Here is a 24,447-nt window from a genome sequence, read left to right as displayed (position 1 = left end):
CGCGCAAAGGCTCTTGGCAGAGGAAACGAGGCCAGAAGATGACTGCAGTAAGAAAGCGCCAAAAAGGGGCCTTTTTCATATGAAGAGGGGAAAAAAAGAGGTTTGAAAGGGAGCATTGTGCTCTTCATTCTGATTCAGTCCAGCCCGCATTACTGTGTCGCTTTAAATCCGGCTAGTGTTAGCCATAGCAACATTCAGGCTCCAGTGGTCCAAATTAATTGATGCCGCCTTTTCTTCTAGCTAGGGACAAGACAAATTGGAATCGTATGTGAGAAAGATGCTAAATTTGGTGTCGACTAAACCAAAGACTTTAGGGAACTTACGATGTTTTTAGTCATGCCATGCTACACTTTCAGCCATCAACTTAACAAAATGGGCCTATTTTGGTAGACTGGCGCCTGTGCCCTTGGTGTAAAAAATGTGCACATCCTTATTTTGGTCCCAGCGCAGTATGTCCTAGCATGTTGTGCTAGTCTGGGATAACTGGCAAGCACACATATGGGTGCTGAGCCCCAGGCACTGATAATTCCGTTGCAGAAAGTAGACTGCGCTTAGCCTTAGAGGACCTAGCTCATTCATTTTTTACACTTTTCACAATTAAATATTGCATATAAATTACATTTGATGGGGGTTTCATTTTTTTTTAAATATGAGTACTGACATTTCTAACCAGGAAGTAAAACTTCTCGTTGGCAGGCCGCAATGGCACAAGCGCCCCATACCAATTTTTACCATGTGCAAAGTCAAGGAAAGAACCAATAGAGAGAAAATTCTACCCAGGCATATCCTGAATGAGTCAGGATAAAATTGGTTCTTCTTCTTAATTTTTTATAAGGCGAATCTAGCTAAAGGAAAAGAGTGCACTCTTCATCTTTTGGGTTGCATGAGAACTAGAAGACTAGTCAACCTTCTCAAAAAGCTCCACTCACTATTTTTTCAAAGTGTGTCACTTAAGTCAATGGTGGTATTGTGTATGACATAGCACATGCCATCCAACAATTATTCCCCCAAACGAAGTCATGTGTGTCCAGTAAATTCAGCACATTGTTCAAACACAGAGGAGCCATGACACACAGCTGCAGCAAAGTGGGGAAATTGAAGGGGGGGGGGGGGGGGGGGGTTAAAGGGAAGGAAGAAGAGAGGAAGTTTGTAGGGGGTGGGCTCCTTCCTTTTCAGCGAACTCATGGGGGAGGCGGCAAGGGAAAAGAGGCACAAACTTCCTGTCCCGCCACACACTGCCATGACATCACATCCTGCTATTTCCTAATGAGGATCAGATGTGACTCAGTGGCGGGAAATGAGGTCCTTTTTTTTGTCTGTTTCAATGAACGTGGAGACCATTCATTTTAGAGCTCAGAGTTTTTTGTGTGGCTGTTAACTCACCAATGCGCTGCTTTTTGAAATAATCATATTGAAGGCTAGTCCTCTGATTACACAAATGCATAAGCAGAAAACTATTTGTTCCTCTACACTTGAAATTCCTGGAGTCTTGTAAATTTCACACTCATATTCATACGTGACCATTTAGTGAATTTTTGAATGAGTCAGAGTACCCTGGAGAAAATGTAAAAAGCACAAGCATGACACACAAACTCCACACAGGCCTGACATGAGATTTGAACCCAGAACCCTAGACTGTGATGCAGAAAAACTAAGCACTTGTTTCAGACATCCTTAAGTGCTTTTGTTCTGTCTATGATGTCTTTGTTTACTGACTAATGTCATTAAGTGAAGGAGGTCATCCATGATATTGGATAACTCCATTATACAGTATGTCACTAGATTTATTTCTAATGTGGATTTGTATCTATGTTGCTGTGTCTAATGAGTGGGAATGTGCTTAATTAGGCGAGACAGGGAGGGGACTGTAAAGGGGCCACTTTAGAACAAGCGCTTCTCTCTTCTCTTGCCACATTCAGACACTGGGGACACAACCAGTCTCTGTGAGTCATCCGCTGATGAAGTGACTTTGAAGCTATACATTAGACGCACCACAATAAAGATCCTTTTTATCACTCGCTGACCCTCGACGCATCTGTCATGTGCAATTCTTGCGTTTTAGCTGCTGTTCTCATGGCTGGACAGGATATTATATTTAGGAATATAATGTCATTATGATTTTTAATGAGATTGTCTTTTTTAACCTGATTTTTTAGAAGGTCGTGTTCCGGATGTCATTAATTTATTCATTCTTTCCAACAAGCCAATTTTTGGGTCATATGTATGTCAATCACATAGTCATGCAAACCAAGCATTTAAACTGTTTACTTTCACGCTCACTTTATTTCGGAATAAAAAAACGTTTTTGGTGTGGACGAAATCAAGTCAGACCATAGCTAATTGCGGTAGCGCGTTCCCAATGTGGCAAAGTGTTGCGCCAATTGATTTTCAGTTTTATCAACAAGTTTGTTCGCAATCAACAAATGATAATTACGTGGAGAATCAAAGGAAAGCGAGGAATTTACTCGCTCACATGGTCGACGGGGAGATGCGTTAATTTACCACTCAATCAATAAGACAACTCAAAGGGCAATAGAAACACTATGTTCAAGTTATTTGAAAAGTCAAAATCAAAACCAGGTGCATGTCAATTCAAGTTGGAGCGGCAAGGAATTAAAAAAAGTTTTATCATGTAGAGTGCATTTAACAGTTTAGCACTGTTGAATTGTAATCCAAGCTAGTTTTTAGCATTAGCTAAAGTAATAGCAAATACGGTCACCAGATTGACTAATAATTTTGTGAAAAAATAGTTCCTCATGAGAATTGATTGAATAGTTCCTTTTCAGCAAACTTGCCATGTCCCAGTTTTTACATTTGAAAAACTGGTCACCCAAGTCTCAATCAGAATTCAGAAGCTAGCTTGTGTTAGAACGTCAACATTCCACTTTACTGTATGCTAGCAGTGAATCAAAGTGGGCCAAAGTACTTACTATGTCTGACTCATTTGTGTGTGTGTGTGTGTGTGTGTGTGTGTGTGTGTGTGTGTGTGCGTGTTTGTTTCCTGTATTTCAGCTCTGAGTAATGGTTCAATGTGTTTGTCTTCCTGCAGCTCAGCAGGACCACGCCGACATGGCTGCTGCACAGATTTAACTCAGTGCGGGGAGAACAGAGCGCTCTCTGGGTCTGGCAGTCGCCATAGCAACCATGGAACACAATGTCGAGGTAGGGAGAGAGGATTCGGCCATTTTGGATATGCAAATGGCTGTGGCTGATGTCCCTATTTTGCTATCGGTCTTTGTTTTTTCAAGCCAGAAAACATACCATTGTTTGGAGAAAACATACCATTGTTTTGGAGTTGCAGCATGTTTATTGACGGAAACATTTGATCATAGTTTTGTGTGTCACACTTACTGACTTGCTCACTTCTGACTAAGAACTGCATAAAATATTGAGTTTCTCATAGATTTATACAATGATCAAGTCAGACAAGACCATTTCCTGTGATGGGATGAAATAATGTTAGTAAAAGCATAATCAATGTGAAGGTAACTTGAAGATATACAGTATGAATGCAAGAACATTGCATCACCTAAGTGTCCGAGATGTTTTTCAAGTCCCAGTAATTGGAACATGTGTCCACAGGTTTGAAAAGCTGCATCAGGACGCCGCCCTCACTCCACATTACCTCTGTGCTTCCATCCCCCAACATCTGCAGCATGCAGAAAGTCAAAGCGCCGTTTGCTCCTGCATGGTGACATCTCAGGAGGCTATTTATAGTTGCCCGTGTTATTGTGGAAGATGGGATCCAAAAGATCTTTGGGACGTTTGATGCTCCTTGCCAACCTGTGTGAACCTATTCCAGGCAGAATTGGCCGCAAGCTGTTATGTTTTTGCTTGTTTCGTAAAAAAATTGTTTGTTCTGATATTATTTTATAGTCTATTTTTAGGTCATTCAGAATACATCAAAGGCCCCCATTTTTTTGCAAATTGACCTGAAAAAACGGAAATTCAAACAGAAAAATATTCGCCACATGTCACTAAAGGTTGTGAAGTCTTAAGTCGGGGTTTTTTCTTTACAGATGCCTTACTATACATGGTCATTTTATTTCCCTGAAAAATAAATACTCATGGTCAAATAAACATGGTCGTTTTTCTCCATAAATCTAAATCAATAAATGTGCTATTGATGGTCAGTGTATAGCATATAAAATGTGAAGTGAATATAAAATATACAAAATGAGAGGCAAATATAGCTGATTTCATAATCTTTTTATTTGAAATGTCAGTGTTCAAGAGAAAATAAACAGCAATATAAATATTAGCATAAAAATAAGAGTAATGGGATAAAGCGTGGGGAAAGGAGGGGGCTAAGCATTTGATAAGAAAGATAATACAGCAAGATAGAGTAGTGTTAATTCAGCAGCGGACGGACATACACATATATAATATTTATAGTCATTTGTTCATTTGGACAGAAAGAGAATGCACAAGATCAAGTCACGGCAAAAAGAACATTGAGAGGATACAGAAGGATAGAAACATCTTCATACGTTTTTGTTTCTTTACAGGGTGATAAAAGATAGAAGAGAAAATGAACACAAAAATATGCGCAACACATATCACAAGTTAACTAGTCTACGTGTGTCACTTATCTAAAGTTATCTTTAATTTGTTTATTTACACAGAAGAGTTAGTTGGCATGGTGCTTGGTTACTACATTGCAACACAAACGCTTGAAGAACATCTCAGATTTTCATTTATAACAGTTTTTTTTTCGTTTTGTTTTTTTAAATCTGTGGTTTTCTTAATTTTCTTGGAAAACAAAATGCAACACATTCCAGTAGTGAGCCACGCATTGTGGAGAAGGACTTTTCATTTTGGAAAAAGTTGGACGGCGGCGGTCCCTACAACACAAACACCTGGCTCATACCATCAACACGACTTGTGTGTATTTACAAGTGAGCGTATCCTATGGGGGCGGGGGAGGATTTGGAATAGTGGCGAAGGACGAGTATGGCGAATGGTATTGCCTCGCCGAGAACCTTGAGCCCAGCCTGGGTCAGTGTGCTTGAGCTAGAGGTGGGCGGGGCAACAGTGGTTCCTCTGTACATTCAGTGATTGGAGCCCAGGTTGCCCACCCTGTTGGGCTAATATGTGGCAAGGCTCACTACATGCCCCAAATACTTCATCCAGATGTGATTTATACCTAATATCAGTGCAATACTTAAGTTTGGCTCTCAATGTGGGGTTAGGTTTAGGGAGGGGGCAGCCGGACACCACCTTGCCTTCCATTGTGGATACATGCTCAGAAGGTTAATGTTGTTTTTCTTCAAACTATGGTTACAAAAGTTTTTTTTTGTTTGTTTTGTATTTTTTTGCCAGGTAAATGCTACATCTGCATTCCGTTTACCAGCGATTTGGCAGGGGGCCGGGGAGGGGGCGTGGCATCCTCCTCTTTTGCTTTTGCAATGCATAGTTTGCAACTCTAAACTAGCACAATGTGGTTTGAACCTTTAAAGAGCATGCAGACGAGTTTGTAATAGCGGTTAAAGGAACAGCCTTATTATCTCCGCGCTCGAATATCCCGCAAAGGCCGAGCCTACAGAAAAATATCATGGCGACTAATGTACTCACAACAGCTGACTTTCCACTTGAGGGAAACAGCACAATAACTCCAACATGAAAGACATAAACAATTCTCTGAATACATCACTTGCTTCTAAGCCTTGTCAACCTCTGGAGGTTTTTTGTCTTAGCAGAAATTTCAAAAAAGAAAAGAAAAGAAAATCACAATAACCCCCCATACCCAGCCAGCAAATATCGACTGATTACAAGCAAAAGACCCGGGCACGTTCAGACTCCTCGCTTCCAAAGAACCAATCAGAACAGTCCATCGCGTGATACCTCATGGTGGGGTACGGGGGGTTTTCATCTCTCGTCAGACCCGAGCGAGCATCCTTCCGCCACCCTTTCTACTTCTTCTCCTTCTTGGTGGACTTCTTCTTGGAGGCGGGGGTCTGGGCGGCTTTCGGGGGCTCGGGCTGGCCCGGCTGCGGCGGGGGCAACGCCTGCTGGCTGGCCTGCTGGGCCATGGCCTGCTGCTGCTGCTGCTGCTGGGGGTTGGAGGTCAGCGTGGCCGTGCTGCCGGGGATGTAGACATTCTGCCGGTAGTCGGGCACGTGCTGCAGGGTGAACTGCGGGCTGTAGCGGGTGCTCAGGCCCATGGTGCCGGGTCCCAGGGTGCCGGTTGCCTCGCTCACTGAAGGGTGAGAGGGAGCAAACTTGTAAGAAAACAACAATTCCAAAAAATGGTGATGTCAAAGATTTTTTGTGTGTTCTGAGTTAAAATTGTGACATCTGGTGCACTTCTTGAATGCTGCCATTTGGGGTGAAATGGACTAAAAAAAACGTGGCAGATCCACTTTCAGATTATATTAAATAAGAGAAAAATAGGCTACAGGTTAATGGTGTTATTCCAATGCAGTCTAATGTCTCTCGCTTTGTCCTTTGCTCTGTGTGCATCACTCCTCAGCTCATAACGCTTCCCCAGCCTCTGCAATGCAGAGACGGGAACGCTACCCCCCACCCCCACCCCAGCCAATGCTGCTGCTCCTTTACGTAAACATGCATGAAAAGTCGACTGAGCTTACTTCAAACATTGACAAATGTACACAACATCCCTCTTCCTATCAGCGACTTTGTCATGTAACACACGTTCTTTTCCTTCCTAGGGACTTGGGCTTATTTTGTGCTGACGTGGACATGGCTGAGCACTAGGAAGATTTTTTTTTTTTCGCACTTCACTGACAATGAGATGAAAACAGCAGTGGAAACTTCACTGATGACTTGAGAGATCTTTTATTTGTTCCCTGCATTGCGTTCATTGCTCAAATCAAATTACATTTCTTTTCCAAGTGAGTCATCAAGATGTGAACTCAGTTTGAGTGCAGGGGAGAGGGAGAACATGGGGAATGCAGAGAAAGGAAGGTCACAAGTACAGTGGTACCTTGACTTACATTTTGACTTTTTTTGTGTGAATCCTCCAATAAAATGTTTCCAGATAAGATATATAAGATGTATGGATGGATGGATGGACGGTTTTATAATTAGGTAAGTTTAGGCCAAAACTTAACATGCCACATAGCTGGACACAAGCTAGCTTAGCAGGGGGATGTAGACATTAGCTAGCTAGTATTTCCACCAAAACTATTTAAAATTGCTTGCTAACTTTCTCGTTGAACAAACTTAGCATTTTTTAATGTCTGCTGAAAAGTGATGATTTTGGAGGTATTGATTCTGCCTGACAAAAAAAAAAAAAAAAGAATAGCAGGTTCTATAAAGTGTAATTTGTTTACCTTCAATATTATTTGTCTTGATTTGTTTGACTGTTTGTCCCATTCAAACAAACTGAAACCGCATTGTTCTTTTTTACTTTAATTCAGTCTCGTGGCGGCGTATCAAAAGCTTGCTCATTATTAAAATTTTGGCTTAAAACAACCAGCTGACAAATCATTCAACCGTACGCCTTTTTTTTAAACAATGCAGTATTGAGAAGGGAGATTTGCCAATGTGTGTCTTGCTCACCGTTAGCCGCAGCCATCAAGGCCTGGAGCTGCTCAGCTTCGGTTGGGGGTTGGGGCCAAGGGCCGGTTCCCATGGCAACCTCAGGTCCTCCAGCAGCCCTGCGCGTGTAGGAGGGGGAGAGAAGATGAAGATAAGTGCAACTGTAAATAGGTGGCGGGTCATGCGTTCCATTTTTTGTGTCGGTGGCAAAGCAACTGACGAAGAGTGGAGTGGTGATGCGTCACAATGGCAAGCGTGTTTGAACGTAAATCCAAAGTCAGACCATATGTGCACGCTTTCCGTCCTTCCATTGATCATGACTGGTTAATATTTAATGCTGAGGCTGCGTCAACATGGGTTAATGCAAACTGATCATTTCCATGTGGCCAAGCTCCATCTTAGCAGACTTGTTTATTCAAAGAGCGCAATTTGTGTAGGGAACAAAAGAGAACTGCAATCTATTATTTTTCACAGTCACCCTCGTGCTGCATAAACTCAAGCTGTGCTGCTAACAACTGGGTCACGCCGATTTGTAATCTGGGTTATACTAGTGATGCACAACAAACAACAAGATCGTCCCGCACTTCAGAAGAATTAAATGGAAAGAAGATTAACTGTGGACAAAAAGGGGGACTTACGTCCCCCGACACCTGCTTTTCATAAGTCAACAATGTTTTTTCTTCCTGCCAGTGTGAACCAGGCCCTAGTTTGAAGCCGCCATCTTCCTCTCATCACGAAAGATAAAAAGTGAGCGCTTCATTTAAGCTAAACGAGCATCTCCTCACTTATCACATTTTGTGGCCGTTGAGCTCTTCCTGCGGTCAGTATTATCACTTCCTGTGGGCAGGATTAGAAGTTGCGGTCCAGAGGGAGGACACCCGGCCCGACCCGGCTGCCGTTTATATCCTCCAGCCGTGTTTTATTGCCTCGCCGGGGACATTTTAGGCACATCAAGCCTAAATGTGCAGATAACCACATGCTGCTGGTTGTTGACTTTACGGCAGACTTCCCCGCCGTCCACTTGATAAATTACATACAAAGCCGCATGTGATACTGTTGGGCTATGACATCTAAGCACATACAAACATTAAGGCAAAACATTAAAGGCCAAGGAAATTACACAAGCTCCATTTTGTTTGGTTTTGCACACATATATATGGCACGACACTGCACGCACAAAAGTGCCACAGTCCGTCCTAAACGCCACAGCAGGCATTGTGGCCTAAATGCACACGGCTCAACAAACCCCATCATACTTTTAGGGATACTAACACAAGCTCTATGAGTTAGGTACAGCTAGACACACACTTAGCCTGGGTGCACTATCACAGGAAACTCTCCGCTCTTATAAACCAATCAGGTTTGATTTCTTTTTCACAAATGCTGGTCAGCTACAAAGAGCAGAGAGTGGCCAAACTTTCTATGTCTAAAGTAGTACCTTGTCCCACTCTTCGGCGTCCATCGTATATGAGTACCGTATGGCATGTGGGGACTAAAAACACAACATGTTATACAGTCTGACAGACATGTTTACCCACTGAGAGCTAAGACAAGAGTTGCAGGTTTGTCTCACAGAGATGTTGATTGTGGTTTTAGTTTGTACAGTTTCTAAAAGTGCTCCACATCTCAAATGGCTAGATCATCCTGAGACCCAGCCCATTCATTTGTCCCCGCTCTAGAAGACATTTTTTTAATCTTTTGACCGATTCAAGATACCTTACTAAGTCCTGATGAAGTTGGTGAATAAAACCCCGGCCTTTCGTTATTATTATGTTTATTATTATGAGAAAAACAGTGGACATATATGAATAGGCTGGGCCCAAGTAAGATATACTCTAATTGTAATGGTGTGTCAGAAACAGCTCTCAGTTTTGACAGATTGTTCGGTATCACTGCTAAAGTAAAACCACAGTAAGAAACACATTGATGAATAAATACCTCTCTGACAATGTTATTCAAGACTGAGCTTTTTTGAGCATAATTCAAGAATACTCATGTTAAAATTCAGACCTGCAAATTGTGTGGATCAATGAAGATATTTTATTCAAAGGGAATGTTCAGCATGGTGGAGGCTTTCTCCATTCAATGCTCTATTAAACTCAAGGGAGAATGTTTGATCCAGCTCCCCTTTAGAATCTTTTTTATGCCCATTTTACATGTCATACAAAGAAAGTAACTTGCTCAAAATATCTGTTATTGCTCCAGTATTTATTAGGGGAACAGCTTCGTGGCCAATTTCACTCCCGCCAGCTAATGTTTTAAGGACAAACACCATATTGTGCAATATTCATTACAAAATGTTAGCCCATGACATGTGCCCCAAGCATCAATCAGTGGAAATGAAGACACACTGACCAAAACCGCAAAATTTGACGCAGAAACATCACATGGAATTGGTGTGATTAGAAAGCACCTCATGGATGTCAGTAAAGGAGGCGAGAACAACTGCATCCTCCCCTCCCCCACCAGCTCGGGCCACCATCACTCATCTGCAGTACTGAGCAAGCAGAGAGGAGAGGAACGCGAGGGGGAGGGGGAGAGGAGTCTGCGGCAGCCATTTTACAAAGCAGGGTTGCACCGCTGAGGAGCGTGAGAAGGGGAAAGGCTACCTCACACTAAAAGTCTTTTGTAATGTAATCCCAATAGGATGATAATAGCAGCTTATTTCTCTTACTTCTTCATTCATCGTCATCATCATTCAGTGAGTGTGAGAAAGAGGTGGACATTTACTCACCCACTAGGTCCTGGTCTTGGTCCCTGGTTGAAACGCCAGTCATTGTTGGGTGGCTTTTGCTGCAAAAAGAAGAAAGGTTGCAACGTTAATCGCACATTCAAGATCAACAAACTTGACGAGGATTCTCATGTGATGTTGACTTTTTTGGCTGACACATCTGTTAGGTGTGTGCATAAGAGCATGTTTGCAGGTTTTCAGCAAGACGAAACCTATTCAAGAATCATCCGCATGCATTTGTTGTTCCAAGAGTTGTGGAAAAGAAACAAACAGCAAAAAAAACAAAAACAAAATCAGTTAACTGGACTACCGCACACTAACCAGACAAAATGGAAAATCCTAATGGGAAAAAAAAACAAAAAAAAAAAACCTTAAATGTCTGCTTGATGAGAGGGCGACAAGACACAAACGGGAACCAGCTGGAAAAGTTGACTATTCTCATGTTTTTTTTCTCAAAAGTCTCTTAACGTTCATGTGACTCTTGTAGTAAATGTTTACACGGTTAAGCAAGATGAAAACTTTAAAGTCAGAATACGAAGAAAGCACACTATAGATATGGCCTGTTGGCTTCCCTCTAACTGTGTTGGACGTGCACTGCCAAAGAAGAGAAGCGTCCAGCTTTGAAGCTCGGTGGTAGCAACAACCGCCGTGCAAACCAGACACATTAAATACATGGATGTCAATGCAATTGCTATGCAATGCTTTTATTTTGAAATTGGCCTTTGCAGCTGTGGTTGCTAACAGGTAGCATTGGCCGTCCAAGTCGCCAATGTTAGTGCTAGCTGCTACCTACATGGTGCATTCAAATGAAGTCAGACATTTCTAACATTCATTCAAATGTTGGACATTTCAAGCTCAGCAAAAAAAGGTGCATCTACATATTAAACGTCACTAACTGCAAACATCTAAATAATTTATCTATTTATCATATCTATTAAAGCTGACAAACCAAGAAGAATAATGAGGGTGAAATTTCTTTGATATTTTACAGGTATTGCCAATAAATCAAAAGGAAGAATATAGAATTTATTGTCCACATGCTGGTTTTTTAGTTTTTTTTTTTAGCAAAATGGCCCTTTCCATACCATTCAAAACTTTAAAACTGGGGTGTCAAATTCATTTTTATAAAGGGCCACATTAGAGTTATAGTGTCTGTCAGAGGGACGGAATAAATTTTAAGTGTGTTTGTCACACGCTTAGTAGTTTTGAAATTAGAGCCCAGTAAAAACTGTTCAAATTACAAATCATTGTCTGCACATCATTTTTGAATCAATAGCGATTTAGAGTTGAAAAAAAAATCATCAAATCGTAGACCCCCAAATCAGAATTGAATCGTGATAGTCCAAGATTCCATCCGGTAAAAACTTACACGATTATACGTATGTCCTAAACCTAAGAACGATCCCATGAGAACAAGCTATGAGCCATATCTTCGTGACTGTTTATGTCTTTTCCACCTCTTCCCAGCTTCTCTTGTTGTGCACTGATGCGGCGAATGGCCCTGGCTGAGCTCCACGTTGTGCTGCTTAATCGACACAAGAGCTCCCCGGAGCGAGAGGCCGGGAAGATGATGCGGTGCATTATTAAAAAGAATGTTCAGCTCCCAGGGAATATGGTGGTCAGGAGAATATTACCTTTATGATAATGATGTTCATGTTTGAGCCACACAGTGTAAGTCATGTGGTCTCCCACATAACTGCAATAACGACTGAGCAAATAAGGCAAAGCTGAATCAAAATCAGCAACCATCCCAAAAAGAAACCACAGCAGTTGTGAATGAAAAGAGGTTGCTCGAACGCTCGCAATCCTCCTCCAGAGTTTGGCCTATGATCGCGTTCTAAAAATGGACATCTGTGATGAGTGCGGGCATGTGTGTTTGTCTGATAGAAAGCGACTGAAGGCAAACATCCAGGAAGAGGCCCAACATTCCTGCCGTACGAGCGGCTCCAGCACATACACCATTTCGAGGTCGGGGAAAAAGATTATGAAACACTGCTTGGAAAAAAAATGCTCATTACATTTTTAAATACGCTTACATATCACAAGACCATTTTAACACCACCTGGTCCAACGTTACCTTTGACAAAGATGAGCTGACAACTGCAAGTCTCATCCAAGCAGAATGACTATTTGACCTTTCTTACCTAAAGGCTAAAGCACTTTTAGTCTGCATCTGTCGAATATTTGACTAAGACAAACAAATTATGAGCCGCCTCAGTTGTCTTACCAGTGCATGAGAGCATCTGGCGAACATCTGTCACGTTAAAATAAAACTTAAAAATACTTTTGTGATTGGGCATGATGCACCATTCAACTATCAAAACTACGGTAGATTTTTTTTGTGCAAGCAAAATATCTTCACTTCACTCCATCTGGTGTTTTTTTAGGCCTCTGGGAGGCACAGATGATAAAGTGTATGATGGTTAAAATAGTTTGGCCGGACAGCACCTGGCGCTCTAACTAAAAGGAGGAAGTCATTTTTATTCTGCTAACGGTCTCTCTCTCGCTCTCTCACAGCTTCTAATTCTATGTTGTTAGAAAAGCAAGCGATAGGATGTAGAATTTCCTATCTATCTCATCTTGGTTCAATTTCTGCTGATATAAAGACATGTGTTTGATTTGAATAAACATGACCAGGTAACTGACAAAACCCTGAGGATATTTTCCCAGAGCTGCATGAGCCAATATTCCGCATGTGATGTTTAAATCTATTTGCATAACAACCAGACTAGCCTGCACATAAACAAACGATGAACAGCCGACGAAACACCTTGTTATATGAATACTTAAAGGAGAACGGAGGCTTTCGACGATGAGCTGACGAAAGGATTGACTATTTTTAAGCATTACTCAGGGCATGTTAAAGCAAGTGTTCCGGAGCGGCACAGTGCAAAAGAATGGATGCGGAAGTGATGAAATATTAGTCAGCGGTGCTCACGGCTCCTTTCTAAAATTACCCGCACCGATGAGGCTCTTTGTGTGTCCCACTTAACGCTTGCAACCTCAAGCGCGCTCAACATGATGGCCGCCGCTCTAAAAGCATTAAAGAAAGCACCTTCTGTTGCCGTGTGTGTAAAGCCGCCCATCCCTTTCCCCTTTATCTTCCTGGCTCATTCTCTTGTCCTCATTGCAAGCACGTGTCACATGGAAGCGCCGCGACAGATGGCACGCCGCTGACCTTGGGGGCCGAGCTAATTCACTACGTAGAAACTATGTGAGAAGCTACATGATGAATAAAGCATATGACAGAAAGCGCATCCTGTTTTGTCCGACACAATATGACTTTGCTTTAGATGAATTAACCTAACCTGGATACTGAAGAGTCATACGTTTGACTTGTCAGAGAGACACCATTTTGACCAACAGAGTGCTGCGACTATTCATTAGTGGACAACAGGAAGTCACGGGGTCATAAGGTGACCCTGTGACTTCCTGTTGTGTACCATGTTTTTTTCCTTCCATTCCTTTGAGTATGTTCTTCTTTAGCCCTCCTTCCTCTACTTCACATCCCATCATTCAGTTGTGCTCTTCCTCTCAGCTTTACAGTCCCTAAGTCAACATGACAAATATTTTTTTTTTAATCTGCCAATTCTTTCACACCATCTGCCAGAAACAAGGTTCAACCATTTGCCCCCTAACAATTATCATGCTTGGTAAAAATCTGAGAACCATCAACACAATGAATTTCATATATGTTTTACTCTAAAAAGACTATATTTGGTCCCAGTCTCAACAATGTTAAATTTAAAAGTAACATTTCAAATTGGAAGAGAGTAAAATATAAATTTTTGGTTATATTGGGACCAAATGTTGTCTTTATAGAGTAAAATGCACTCTAAACATGCAATGTGTAGCAGGGTAAATATGCTTGGAGAAGATCCTAACTGACCAAAAGCAATCACTTGAAAATTTCATGGGAAACAACAAAAAGGAAAGTCAAAAGATTTTCCACACAGCATTATTGCAAACACTGTGATAGGAAAATGATTTCATCAAACAAAACCACCCATTTTCATCCATCCCACGGAGCAGCCATTTTGCCACTTGCTGTGGACTAAAAATGACATCAAAGTGACAGGACTTTGCACAGGACCAATCACGGCTCAGGATCAAACCCAGAAAACAGGTGAGTTGTTTGCCTTTAAAGAGCTATCCCAAAAACATGTCTCTAAACCAAAATGCTATCTTTCATTCTCAAGATTCTGTATGAGTAGCCTACAGCAAAGATGCAAGTCATTGTTCGTGAAAAAAAAAAAGAGAAATTAGTTAAAAATGACTTAGGTGGTCAAGCAAACAAGTCAAATTTAGCCAGTAATGTGGTTATAGTTGCCGGTGGTAGATGATTAAAATTTGGGACTCTTCTGAAATCTGTGACACCTACCCAAAAAGATCTGTAAATTCTACAAACTTACAATGCTACAAAAATGAGGAAAAGTATTTTGAAAAATAAAATAAGTTCCTCCCCAGGCACCTTACTTCAACATATTACTTTGTCCTCGCACTCTAAAAACAGTTGGGCCAAAAACAACCCAAATATGAGCCAAAATAGCTTTGACCCAATTTTTGGGTTGCTTTAACTCAAATTTCTGGGTTATTTTCTACTAGAAGACTCACTTCTTGAGGTTGTCTTGGACAAAAGGATCACTTTTTCTGTTTTTTTTTTTTTGAGTAGTAATCCAGACAATATGTTTCTCTTAGACACGTTATGGATGCCCCGCCCAACCCACATTTGTCTCCTCACCTCACTGGCGGAGTTCAGAAGGTGCTTCCTACTGAGAGTGGTGTTGAGCGTGTTGTCGTGACTCATCATGGGTGTCTTCATGAACACAAAGTCACTCCTGCTTGAAATGGTGGAGTAGCAGGGTCTGTAAGTGCGCGTGTGCGGATCCTGGGGTCCTCCCACCACCTCCATGTAACGAATGGGCCCATCCGTGTTGAGCTGCAGGTGCAGGTCCTTGCTGGGCCTTTGATGATAGCGGCCTGAGCGCTGGTTGCTATAGCAACAGTAGCAGCAGTCAGAGTCGCCCACCCCGTGCCCGCGGTGCCTCAGGCAACGCACCATGAGGACGGTGAAAGTGATGAATGACACCCCAGATACACAAGCCAGCGAGATGATGAGGTACAAGGTGATGTCCGACATTCCATTGCGTGGGGAAAACGGCGTGTGGTGAGGTCTCGCCGGAGCGTCCTCCACGACTGCCTTCCCGTCCACAGTGACTGAAATGTTCACCTGTGTGGACTTTGGAGGTTCGCCATTGTCTTGGACGATGACCACAATGTCATACGTGGAGCCTTCTTCCTCCTCGGCCCACTTGCGGGCCGTGCGGAGGTCGCCGGAGTGCGCCCCGATACGGAACATGCCAGCATGCGGTCCGGGGGCGATGGAGTAAAACAACCAGGCATTGTGCCCGCTGTCGGCATCCACCCCCACAAGTTTGTTTATGAGATAGGCCGGTCCAGCAGACGGGGGCACACTGAGCTGTAGTCCTTTGTCTTGCTGGAAAGCGGGGTAGACGATAATGGGCGCGTTGTCATTCACATCCACCACAAACACATGGACAGTGACGTTGGCAGTCCTGGGGGGTGTCCCGGCATCCCGAGCCTGGACCTCGATGCGGAAGGCCTTGAGCTGCTCGTGATCCAAGGAACGCATGCTGAAGATGTGGCCGTTCTCTGGGTTGATGTACACATAGGAGGAGATGGGTGAGCCCTGGACCATGCTGGGAAGGATGGAGTAGGTGATGCGGGCATTGTCCCCTAGGTCCGCGTCACTCGCCGTGACCGCGGTGATGAGGGCGCTCGGAGCGTTATTCTCGGGGATGTCCACCGAGTAAGACTTTTGGGAGAAGGTGGGGGCATTGTCATTGATGTCTGAGAGCTTCACCACAAAAGAGGTTTGCGACGACAGGGGTGGCGAGCCGCGGTCGGCGGCCTTGATGACCACCTTGTACTCGGACTGAGTCTCACGATCGAGCGGTCCGGCCGTGATGAGGCTGTAGTGCGTTCCGAACGCTGAGTTAAGTTTGAATGGCAGACCTTGCGGAATGGTTAAACTGACCTCCCCGTTCTTGTCCGAGTCCAGATCCCGTGCGCTGATGAGGGCTATCACAGTCTCTGGGGCGGAGTCTTCTCGGATGGGGCTTGTGAGCGACGTCAGCGTGACCTCTGGCACGTTGTCATTGACGTCGATGATGTCGATGATGACGTTGCAGGAACCCTCCATCGCTGGGGAGCCACCATCTCGGGCCTGCACCGTGAGGTGATGGGTTGTCGCTTTCTCGTAATCCACCTCGCCATTCACACGAATCTCTCCGCTTTTCGTATCCACGCTGAAAAGTTTAGCCACGCGCTCTGGCGTGTATTTACTAAACATGAATGCTATTTCTCCATTGCGGCCTGAATCCGCGTCCGTGGCGTTCAATTTCGTCACTAAAGTGCCAAGTGCGACATTCTCTAATAGGCTGACTTTTTTGACAGACTCCTCAAAAATAGGAGCGTTGTCGTTCACGTCCAAAATTTTAATGAGGAGCAGCGTGGAGCCTGATTTTTGCGGCTGGCCCCCATCCACAGCCGTAAGCAACAACTCAAAGGAGGCCTGCGTTTCCCTGTCAAGAAGCTTGTCCACCACAAGCTCTGGAAACTTGCTGCCGTCACTTTTAGTCTCGACATTTAATCTAAAAAAGTCGTTTTCTGCGAGGTGATAAGTTCGTAGTGAGTTGGTACCGACATCCGGGTCGTGCGCGCTCTCTAAGCGGAATCTTGTGTCAGGCGCGGCGGCCTCGGACACCTCCAAATTCACGCTGCTGGTGGAAAATTTCGGAGCGTTGTCATTCACGTCCACGATGTCCACCACGACGCGCTGGATCTCCAAAGGATCCGACAAAAGTATCTGAAGATGTAGCGAGCAGGACGAGCTCAACTCGCACATCTGCTCTCTGTCAATCTGCTGCTTAATCACCAAATCTCCGCTCGCTTGCCTCACCTCGAAATACTGAGTGCCCGATTCAGACACCACCCGTAGCCCCCTTTGGACTATTCTCTGGGTGCTCAGGCCCAGATCTTTAGCGATGTTCCCCACGATGGATCCCGGACTGAGCTCCTCCGACACGGAGTAGCTGAGTTGGGCGGAGGCGGAGGAGAGGCAGGCCAGAAAGCAGCACAGCCGCGACAGCTGGCTCCCTCCTCTCGTGCGCTTCCTCAGCCTCGAGTCCATTGTCCGGGAAAACGCTGAAACTTCTCCTCTCATCGTTTAGTATCCATTATTGCTTTGGGTTAAGACGAGCCCGTCCAGGTGGGTGGCGAGTGTATCCGCTTGACGGTAGAAACGGGAGGTTTTGACCGGATCATGACCGCCGACTTTCACGGGAAAACGAGGCCGAAAAACTCAAACTACTTTCCCCCTGCTCCAACTTTGCTCTGGCTCCTCTATCCCGCCTCGCTTGTCTCGTGGGCGGGGAGAGGACACAGAGGCCGCCTCCTCTTTGGATCACTCAGCCACACACAAAAAGTCCCTCCCTCACTTTCTCACACACTCACATCCAAACTTCCTTGTTGTCTCACAGTTGAAACAGCTCAAAGGTTTATGGGAACAGCTTCATCAAAACATGAGATGATCAGGATGTGCAAATACTGTACACTATAACGCTATAACACTATACGCTCATAATGAAAGGGAAATTTCTTTAAAAAGCAACCACAAGGCATTCCAATGCGTCTATCCACCATCCATGTGTTGCGCATTGTGGGGAAAAAAAGTTGTGCTCGTATTTTTACCCATAAGGGGGCGCCATATACAAATTGGTCAACTTCACTAATAGTAGTGTAGTAGTCCAGCTCAGAGGAAAATGTCAGACACAAAAAGGAACATTAAGGTTAAAACAAAAGGCAACAATACGAAAAGAGCACTTTTTACTACTAACCTTCATAGAAAAAAACTTTAAACGATGCTTATTATTTTTATTTTTATTTGATGTTGATTTGACAATAGTATTGATTGACCAATAGTAAGACTAATCAGTGAATTTCTGCTATTCATTTTGTTTTGTAGTGATTTTGGTTTGTAAAACAATCTGCTGTGGACTGTTGTAACATGTTTTTTTTATACATAAATGTATGTTCACTTCATTTTATACGCCATTCACTGACCATCAATAGCGCATTGATTTATTTTTGTGGAGAAAAACGGCCATGTTTATTTGACCATGAGTATTAGAATATATTATTAACATGTCATATTGTATGATTTGGTTAGTGGTTACTTGAACTCAACTTACAGTGCCATGAATTCGAGGACGACTTAATTTGGCAATTCTCTGCTCACCTGCTGGCTTTCAAAGGTCCAAGTGCTGTCAGGTAAAGAAGCATCCAGGACGCTGATGACCTCCTTAAAGTCAGTGGTGCTACTGGGCTTGACCAAAGTAAAGTCACTGTACTCCGACATGGGAGACATGCACGACCTGAAGGAGTGACTCTGAGACATGACGTCACCTCCCAGGACCTCCACGTACTTGATAGGTCCATCGGTATTGAGTTGAATGTGCAGATTTCTATTGGGCTTTTTGTCCTCGTGGCCGTGCGTCCGTCTTATGCAGCAGCTAGCGCCGCCGCCGCTGCTTCTCACACATTTGACGGTCAAGATGAACAAAGTGAGTAGAGAAAGCACGGACACAGAGGCCAGAGACACAATCAAATAAAGCGTGACTGTGCCGCTTTTCTTGCCGGGCTCGGACGCCTTGTGTCTGAGCTCCAACACGGGCTCGCTCACGCCGTCCTCCAGCAGGATGGAAAGCGTGACGGTAGCCGACTGGACAGGTTCCCCGTTGTCCTTGACCTCCACTATCAGCCTCTGAGAGGAATCATCATGCTCGGACACGGCACGTTTGGTCCTCACCTCTCCTGTGTTCAAACTGAGCGTGAAGAGAGAGGCGTCTGTGGCCTCCGCCACTTTGTAGGAGATCCAGGCGTTGTGGCCCGAGTCGGCGTCCACGGCCGTCACCTTAGTGAGCAGGTGGCCCGCCTTGGCCGAGCGGGGCAGCCTCAGGTGGGAGGCGCCGTGGGGGGAGGGGTAGATGACAGCGGGGGCGTTGTCGTTCTGGTCCAGGATGAAAACGTGGACGGTGGCGTTGCTGCGCAGAGGAGGGGAGCCCTGATCCCTGGCTTCCACTTGAACCTCAAACACTTTGACTTTCTCATAGTCAAAAGAGTGCATGCTATAAATGCTGCCGTTCTCGGAGTTCACGTAAACGTAAGATGACACGGACACGTCGTGCACTTTCGAGTCCATGATAGAGTAAGACACTTTAGCATTTTCACCAGCATCCAGGTCGCTTGCCGACACTGAATAGAGTATAGAGCCTGCCACTCCATTCTCTTTCAAATAAACATTATAAGAGCTCTGGGAAAATACAGGAGGGTTGTCATTCACGTCAGTGATGCTGACAGCGATCCTTTTCTGACTAGAAAGGGGAGGAGAGCCCGCATCAGTGGCTGTTATTTCAATATTATATTCAGACACGCTTTCTCGATCTAAAGCGGCACTAGTTAGCAGTGCATAATTATTTGAAAATGATTTTTTTAGGGCAAAAGGTGATCCCTTTTGCAGGTCTAATGTCACATTACCATTGTTACCCGAGTCAAAATCACGAGCACTAATGAGGGCGACAACAGTTCCACTTGGGGCATCCTCGCGAACAGGTTTAGGTTGAGAGGTGAGGATAATTTCAGGAGGATTATCATTAAAGTCCATCACATCGATTTGCACTCGACAATGACCCTCCATTTCAGGGCTGCCTTTATCTTTAGCAGTTATATCAATGTCATACGACTTTGTGGTCTCGTAATCTAATTCCCCCTTTAAAGCGATCTCACCTGTAATGGTATTTATATCAAACAAGGACAATACAGAATCAGGAGTTCTGGAGCCAAATGTGAATCCAATCTCACCATTCGAACCTTCGTCGGCATCTGTTGCTTTTGGTTTGATGATGACAGTCCCTTTTACACCATTTTCACTCACTGTTACTTTGTAGAGATTTTTCTCAAATACAGGGAAGTTATCATTAATGTCTAGCACATATATAGTTATTTCCGATGTTCCCGATTTTGCTGGATTCCCTCCATCTAATGCAGTTAATAATATTTTATGAACAGCTGTCTTTTCTCTGTCCAGAGGTTTGTCTAACACAAGCTCGGGGACGGGTTTTCCGCCCTCTATTTCTTTCATTCTAAGAGAACAGCAATCGTTTTTACTGAGAGTATATGATTTAATTGAATTGCTTCCAACGTCAGGATCCGCTGCACTTTCCAAAGGAAAACGTGCGCCCACAGCTGCAGATTCAGCCAATTTTAAGGAGAACTCATTTGAAATAAAACTGGGAAAATTATCATTAATATCCCGTATTTCAACCTCAATTCTATGCAATTGCAACGGGTCTTCAATGACGACTTGCAGAGGCAGCACGCAGGTGGCGCTTTGTCCGCATAAAGCCTCTCTGTCTATTCTGTCGTTGACCAGCAGCTCGCCCTTCCCCGCATCCACGCTGAAATACTGCTTACCAGCCTCAGAGGCGACACGCAGCTTGCGCTCAAATATTTCAGGCAGCCCCAAAGACAGATCTTTGGCCAAATTTCCCACCACGGAACCCCGTTTGAGCTCCTCTGGGATGCTGTAACGAGTCTGAGCATCCACTGTAGTCCACAAGAGAAAATGCCACAAAAGAGCGTGCCATCGCCAGTCTCGACATCCTATTGTCTTTGTCATCATTGTCTCAGTAAAATGCATCAATTGCCATCCGCAGGAAAAGAGACCATGAGGGCACAATCCATACTCCAAACACGTGCCAAACTCGAACAAAATCCACCCATTGTTAAAAATAAAAATAAAATGAGGTGAATTCCTGCTTAATTGTGGATATTACATCCTCTCCTCCCTAGCAGCGCTTTGTGGATGTGATGCTCAGTCATACGGGGGAGGGAGATCTCTTTGTACAGTTCAGCTTGCTATTGGCACACAGCATACATCCACTCGACCAATCAGAGACACGCTCGGCACCACAGATACACACCAACATACACGCACAGCTCATCTGCACTCAATGGAGAGACAGAAAAGTGCCAGAGAAAACAAATCAATAATGTTTTGATAATATGAGAAGCGCAAAAGAAAAAAAAAAACACCACCAACAACAACAAAGATAACTTGCCACGAAAAAAGGAATCCCAGGTCCTGTACTTATTGAAAGAGGAGCAAAAATATTCTCTGAAATATGCTTAAATTTGAATGAAATGTTTCAAAATATAATTACTGTATTGAGCGCAATGTGAGAGTAAAACTGCACTGAGACATTTTCACAGCTTTTGTTTTTATCATATGTATATATTATCTAGTATTTATGGAGGAAAGCAAAAACAAACAAAAAAAATCAATAACCCGAATTTCGGGGCATTGCAATCCTGTCCGCTGGTGTACCTAAAATAGTATTGTGTCCATTAAGTAATATAAATCATAAGATTTAATTCAACATATAAATACATTGCTTTTCTAAATTAATATGTATTCACGATTTCGAGTCAGTAACGCAAGTAAATGAAAATGTCACCATTTAAATGAACTTAGTAACAGGAACGAAATCTTCCTCCAAATTGTAAGCGGTCAGTATTGTTGACAATGGTCACCGGCGCTGTTCATTGGAAGTGGTGCTGAAAATTTCAACTCAAATTGGACAAGCAGTAAATATGTCAGATGTTTTTACAGAGCGTTCTGGTATGAAAGCAAGCCGCACCTATTGTGTTAAAATATACTTCACTATTTAAAAGCTATTAGGTTTTTGAATTCTAATATTTGTCTTGTTAAAGTTATTTTTTTAAAATCACTCTGCTCACCTGCTGGCTTTCAAAGGTCCAGGTGCTATCAGGTAAAGAAGCATCCAGGACGCTGATGACCTCCTTAAAGTCAGTGGTGCTACTGGGCTTGACCAAAGTGAAGTCACTGTACTCCGACATGGGAGACATGCACGACCTGAAGGAGTGACTCTGAGACATGACGTCACCTCCTAGAACCTCCACGTACTTGATAGGTCCATCGGTATTGAGCTGAATATGCAAATTTCTGTTGTGCTTCTTGTCCTCGTGGCCGTGCGTCCGTCTTACGCAGCAGCTAGCACCGTTGGCGCTGCTCCTCACACATTTGACGGCCAAAATGAACAAAGTGAGCAGCGACAGCACGGACACTGAGGCCAGAGACACAATCAAATAAAGCGTGATTGTGCCGCTTTTCTTGCCGGGCTCGGAAGCCTTGTGTCTGAGCTCCAAAGTGGGCTCGCTCACGCCGTCCTCCAGCAGGATAGACAGCGTGACGGTGGCCGACTGGACCGGTTCCCCGTCGTCCTTTACCTCCACTATCAGCCTCTGGGAGGAGTCGTCGTGCTCGGACACGGCGCGTTTAGTCCTCACCTCCCCTGTGTATAAACCAAGCGTGAAAAGAGAGGCGTCTGTGGCCTCGGCCATTTTGTATGAGATCCAGGCGTTGTGGCCCGAGTCGGCGTCCACGGCCGTCACCTTGGTGAGCAGGTGGCCCGCCTTGGCCGAGCGGGGCAGCCTCAGGTGGGAGGCGCCGTGGGGGGAGGGGTAGATGACAGCGGGGGCGTTGTCGTTCTGGTCCAGGATGAAAACGTGGACGGTGGCGTTGCTACGCAGGGGCGGAGAGCCCTGGTCCCTGGCCTCTACCTGAACCTCAAACACTTTGACTTTCTCGTAGTCGAACGAGTGCATGCTGTAAATGCTGCCGTTGTCAGAGTTCACATAAACGTAAGACGACACGGATACATCGTGCACTTTCGAGTCCATGATGGAGTAAGACACTTTGGCGTTTTCACCAGCATCCAGGTCGTTTGCAGACACTGAATACAGTATAGAGCCTGCTACGCCATTTTCCTTCAAATAAACATTATAAGAGTTCTGTGAAAATACGGGAGGATTGTCATTGACATCAGTAATGCTGACAGCTATCATTTTCTTACTAGAAAGAGGAGGAGCGCCTGAGTCGGTGGCTATTATTTCAATATTATACTCAGACACACTTTCTCGGTCTAAATTTGCACTGGTGACAAGTTCATAATTTTTCGAGAAAGAAGGCCTGAGGGAGAAAGGTACACCTTTGGGAAGACCTAAAATTACTTTGCTATTATTAGCCGAGTCAATGTCTTTCACACTAATCAAAGCCACCACTGTGCCAGAAGGAGCATCTTCTTGTACAGGACTTGGTTTAGAAGTCAAAATAATTTCTGGAGCATTATCATTTATGTCTTCTACATTAAGCTGCAGGCGACAGTGACCTTCCATTTCTGGTATGCCTTTGTCTTTTGCAGTTATATCAATTAAATAAGATGAGAATGTCTCATAGTCCAACTCACCTTTTAAAATGATTTCTCCAGTTTTTTCGTTGATTTCAAATGTGGATAAAACAGCTTCTGGAGTACGGGAACCAAAAAAATATTTAATTTCACCGTTAACACCAAGATCAATATCCGAAGCTTTTACTTTCAATACAAATGATCCCTTCGTGCTATTTTCTTTCAATGACACTTTGTATTCCTTTTCGTCAAATATAGGAACATTGTCGTTATTATCAAGGACGTCAATTATAATTTTACATGTTCCAGATTTTATAGGATTACCTCCATCCAGAGCTGTTAATAGGAGCTGATGAATGGACATGTTTTCCCGGTCCAATTGTTTGTCAAGCACTAATTCAGGGGCACTCAAACTATTTTTTTCGTTTTTAAATTTTAAAGAAAAATATTCGTTTTTAACTAGCGTGTAACTTTTCAAAGAATTGCCACTAACATCAGGATCCTCTGCGCTCTCTAAAGGAAAACGCATTCCAACGGCAACGGATTCTGGTATTTTAAGGTTAATTTCTTGTGTTGGAAAACGAGGGGCGTTGTCATTAATATCCTTAATTTCTACTTCAATTCGATGCGACCGTAATGGTTTTTCAACCACAACCTGCAGAGGCAGCACGCAGGTGGCGCTTTGTCCGCATAAAGCCTCTCTGTCTATTCTGTCGTTGACCAGCAGCTCGCCCTTCCCCGCATCCACGCTGAAATACTGCTTACCAGCCTCAGAGGCGACACGCAGCCTGCGCTCAAATATCTCAGACAATCCCAAAGACAGATCTTTGGCCAAATTTCCCACCACGGAACCTTGTTTGAGCT

The 24,447-nt window shown here is 43.9% G+C and overlaps 1 protein-coding gene and 1 long non-coding RNA gene across 51 annotated transcripts in view; one reads left to right on the top strand and one right to left on the bottom strand.

The window, feature by feature from the left end:
* LOC148413766 (uncharacterized) lies at positions 1–3,954 on the top strand. Its single transcript, XR_015867674.1, has 3 exons — positions 1–47; positions 3,050–3,162; positions 3,583–3,954. It is a non-coding gene; the product is annotated as an uncharacterized LOC148413766 (long non-coding RNA).
* Positions 3,955–4,190: 236 nt separating this feature from the next.
* Positions 4,191–24,447, bottom strand: part of LOC148413763 (protocadherin gamma-C5-like) — a 216,405-nt gene continuing 196,148 nt past the window's right edge. For 33 of the 50 annotated variants that reach the window (XM_088431329.1, XM_088431333.1, XM_088431334.1 and 30 more), the window contains exons 2-5: positions 10,238–10,296; positions 8,942–8,995; positions 7,525–7,622; positions 4,191–6,199 (exon numbers count right to left, since the gene is read on the bottom strand). In XM_088431329.1, coding sequence (XP_088287455.1) covers positions 5,913–6,199; positions 7,525–7,622; positions 8,942–8,995; positions 10,238–10,296 — 498 coding nt within the window. In that variant the 3' untranslated portion in view covers positions 4,191–5,912. Of the gene's footprint in view, positions 6,200–7,524; positions 7,623–8,941; positions 8,996–10,237; positions 10,297–14,975; positions 17,678–22,114; positions 24,314–24,447 lie in introns of those variants that run through there. The other 17 variants (XM_088431339.1, XM_088431341.1, XM_088431313.1 and 14 more) reach the window with 4 other exon arrangements.

The sequence above is a fragment of the Hippichthys cyanospilos genome, chromosome 13 (assembly GCF_059441005.1).
Source record: "Hippichthys cyanospilos isolate Australia breed blue-spotted pipefish chromosome 13, RoL_Hcya_1.0, whole genome shotgun sequence".
NCBI lineage: Eukaryota > Metazoa > Chordata > Actinopteri > Syngnathiformes > Syngnathidae > Hippichthys > Hippichthys cyanospilos.
The sequence above is the reverse complement of the archived record's forward strand: the minus strand, read 5'-3'. Positions and strand labels throughout refer to the sequence as shown.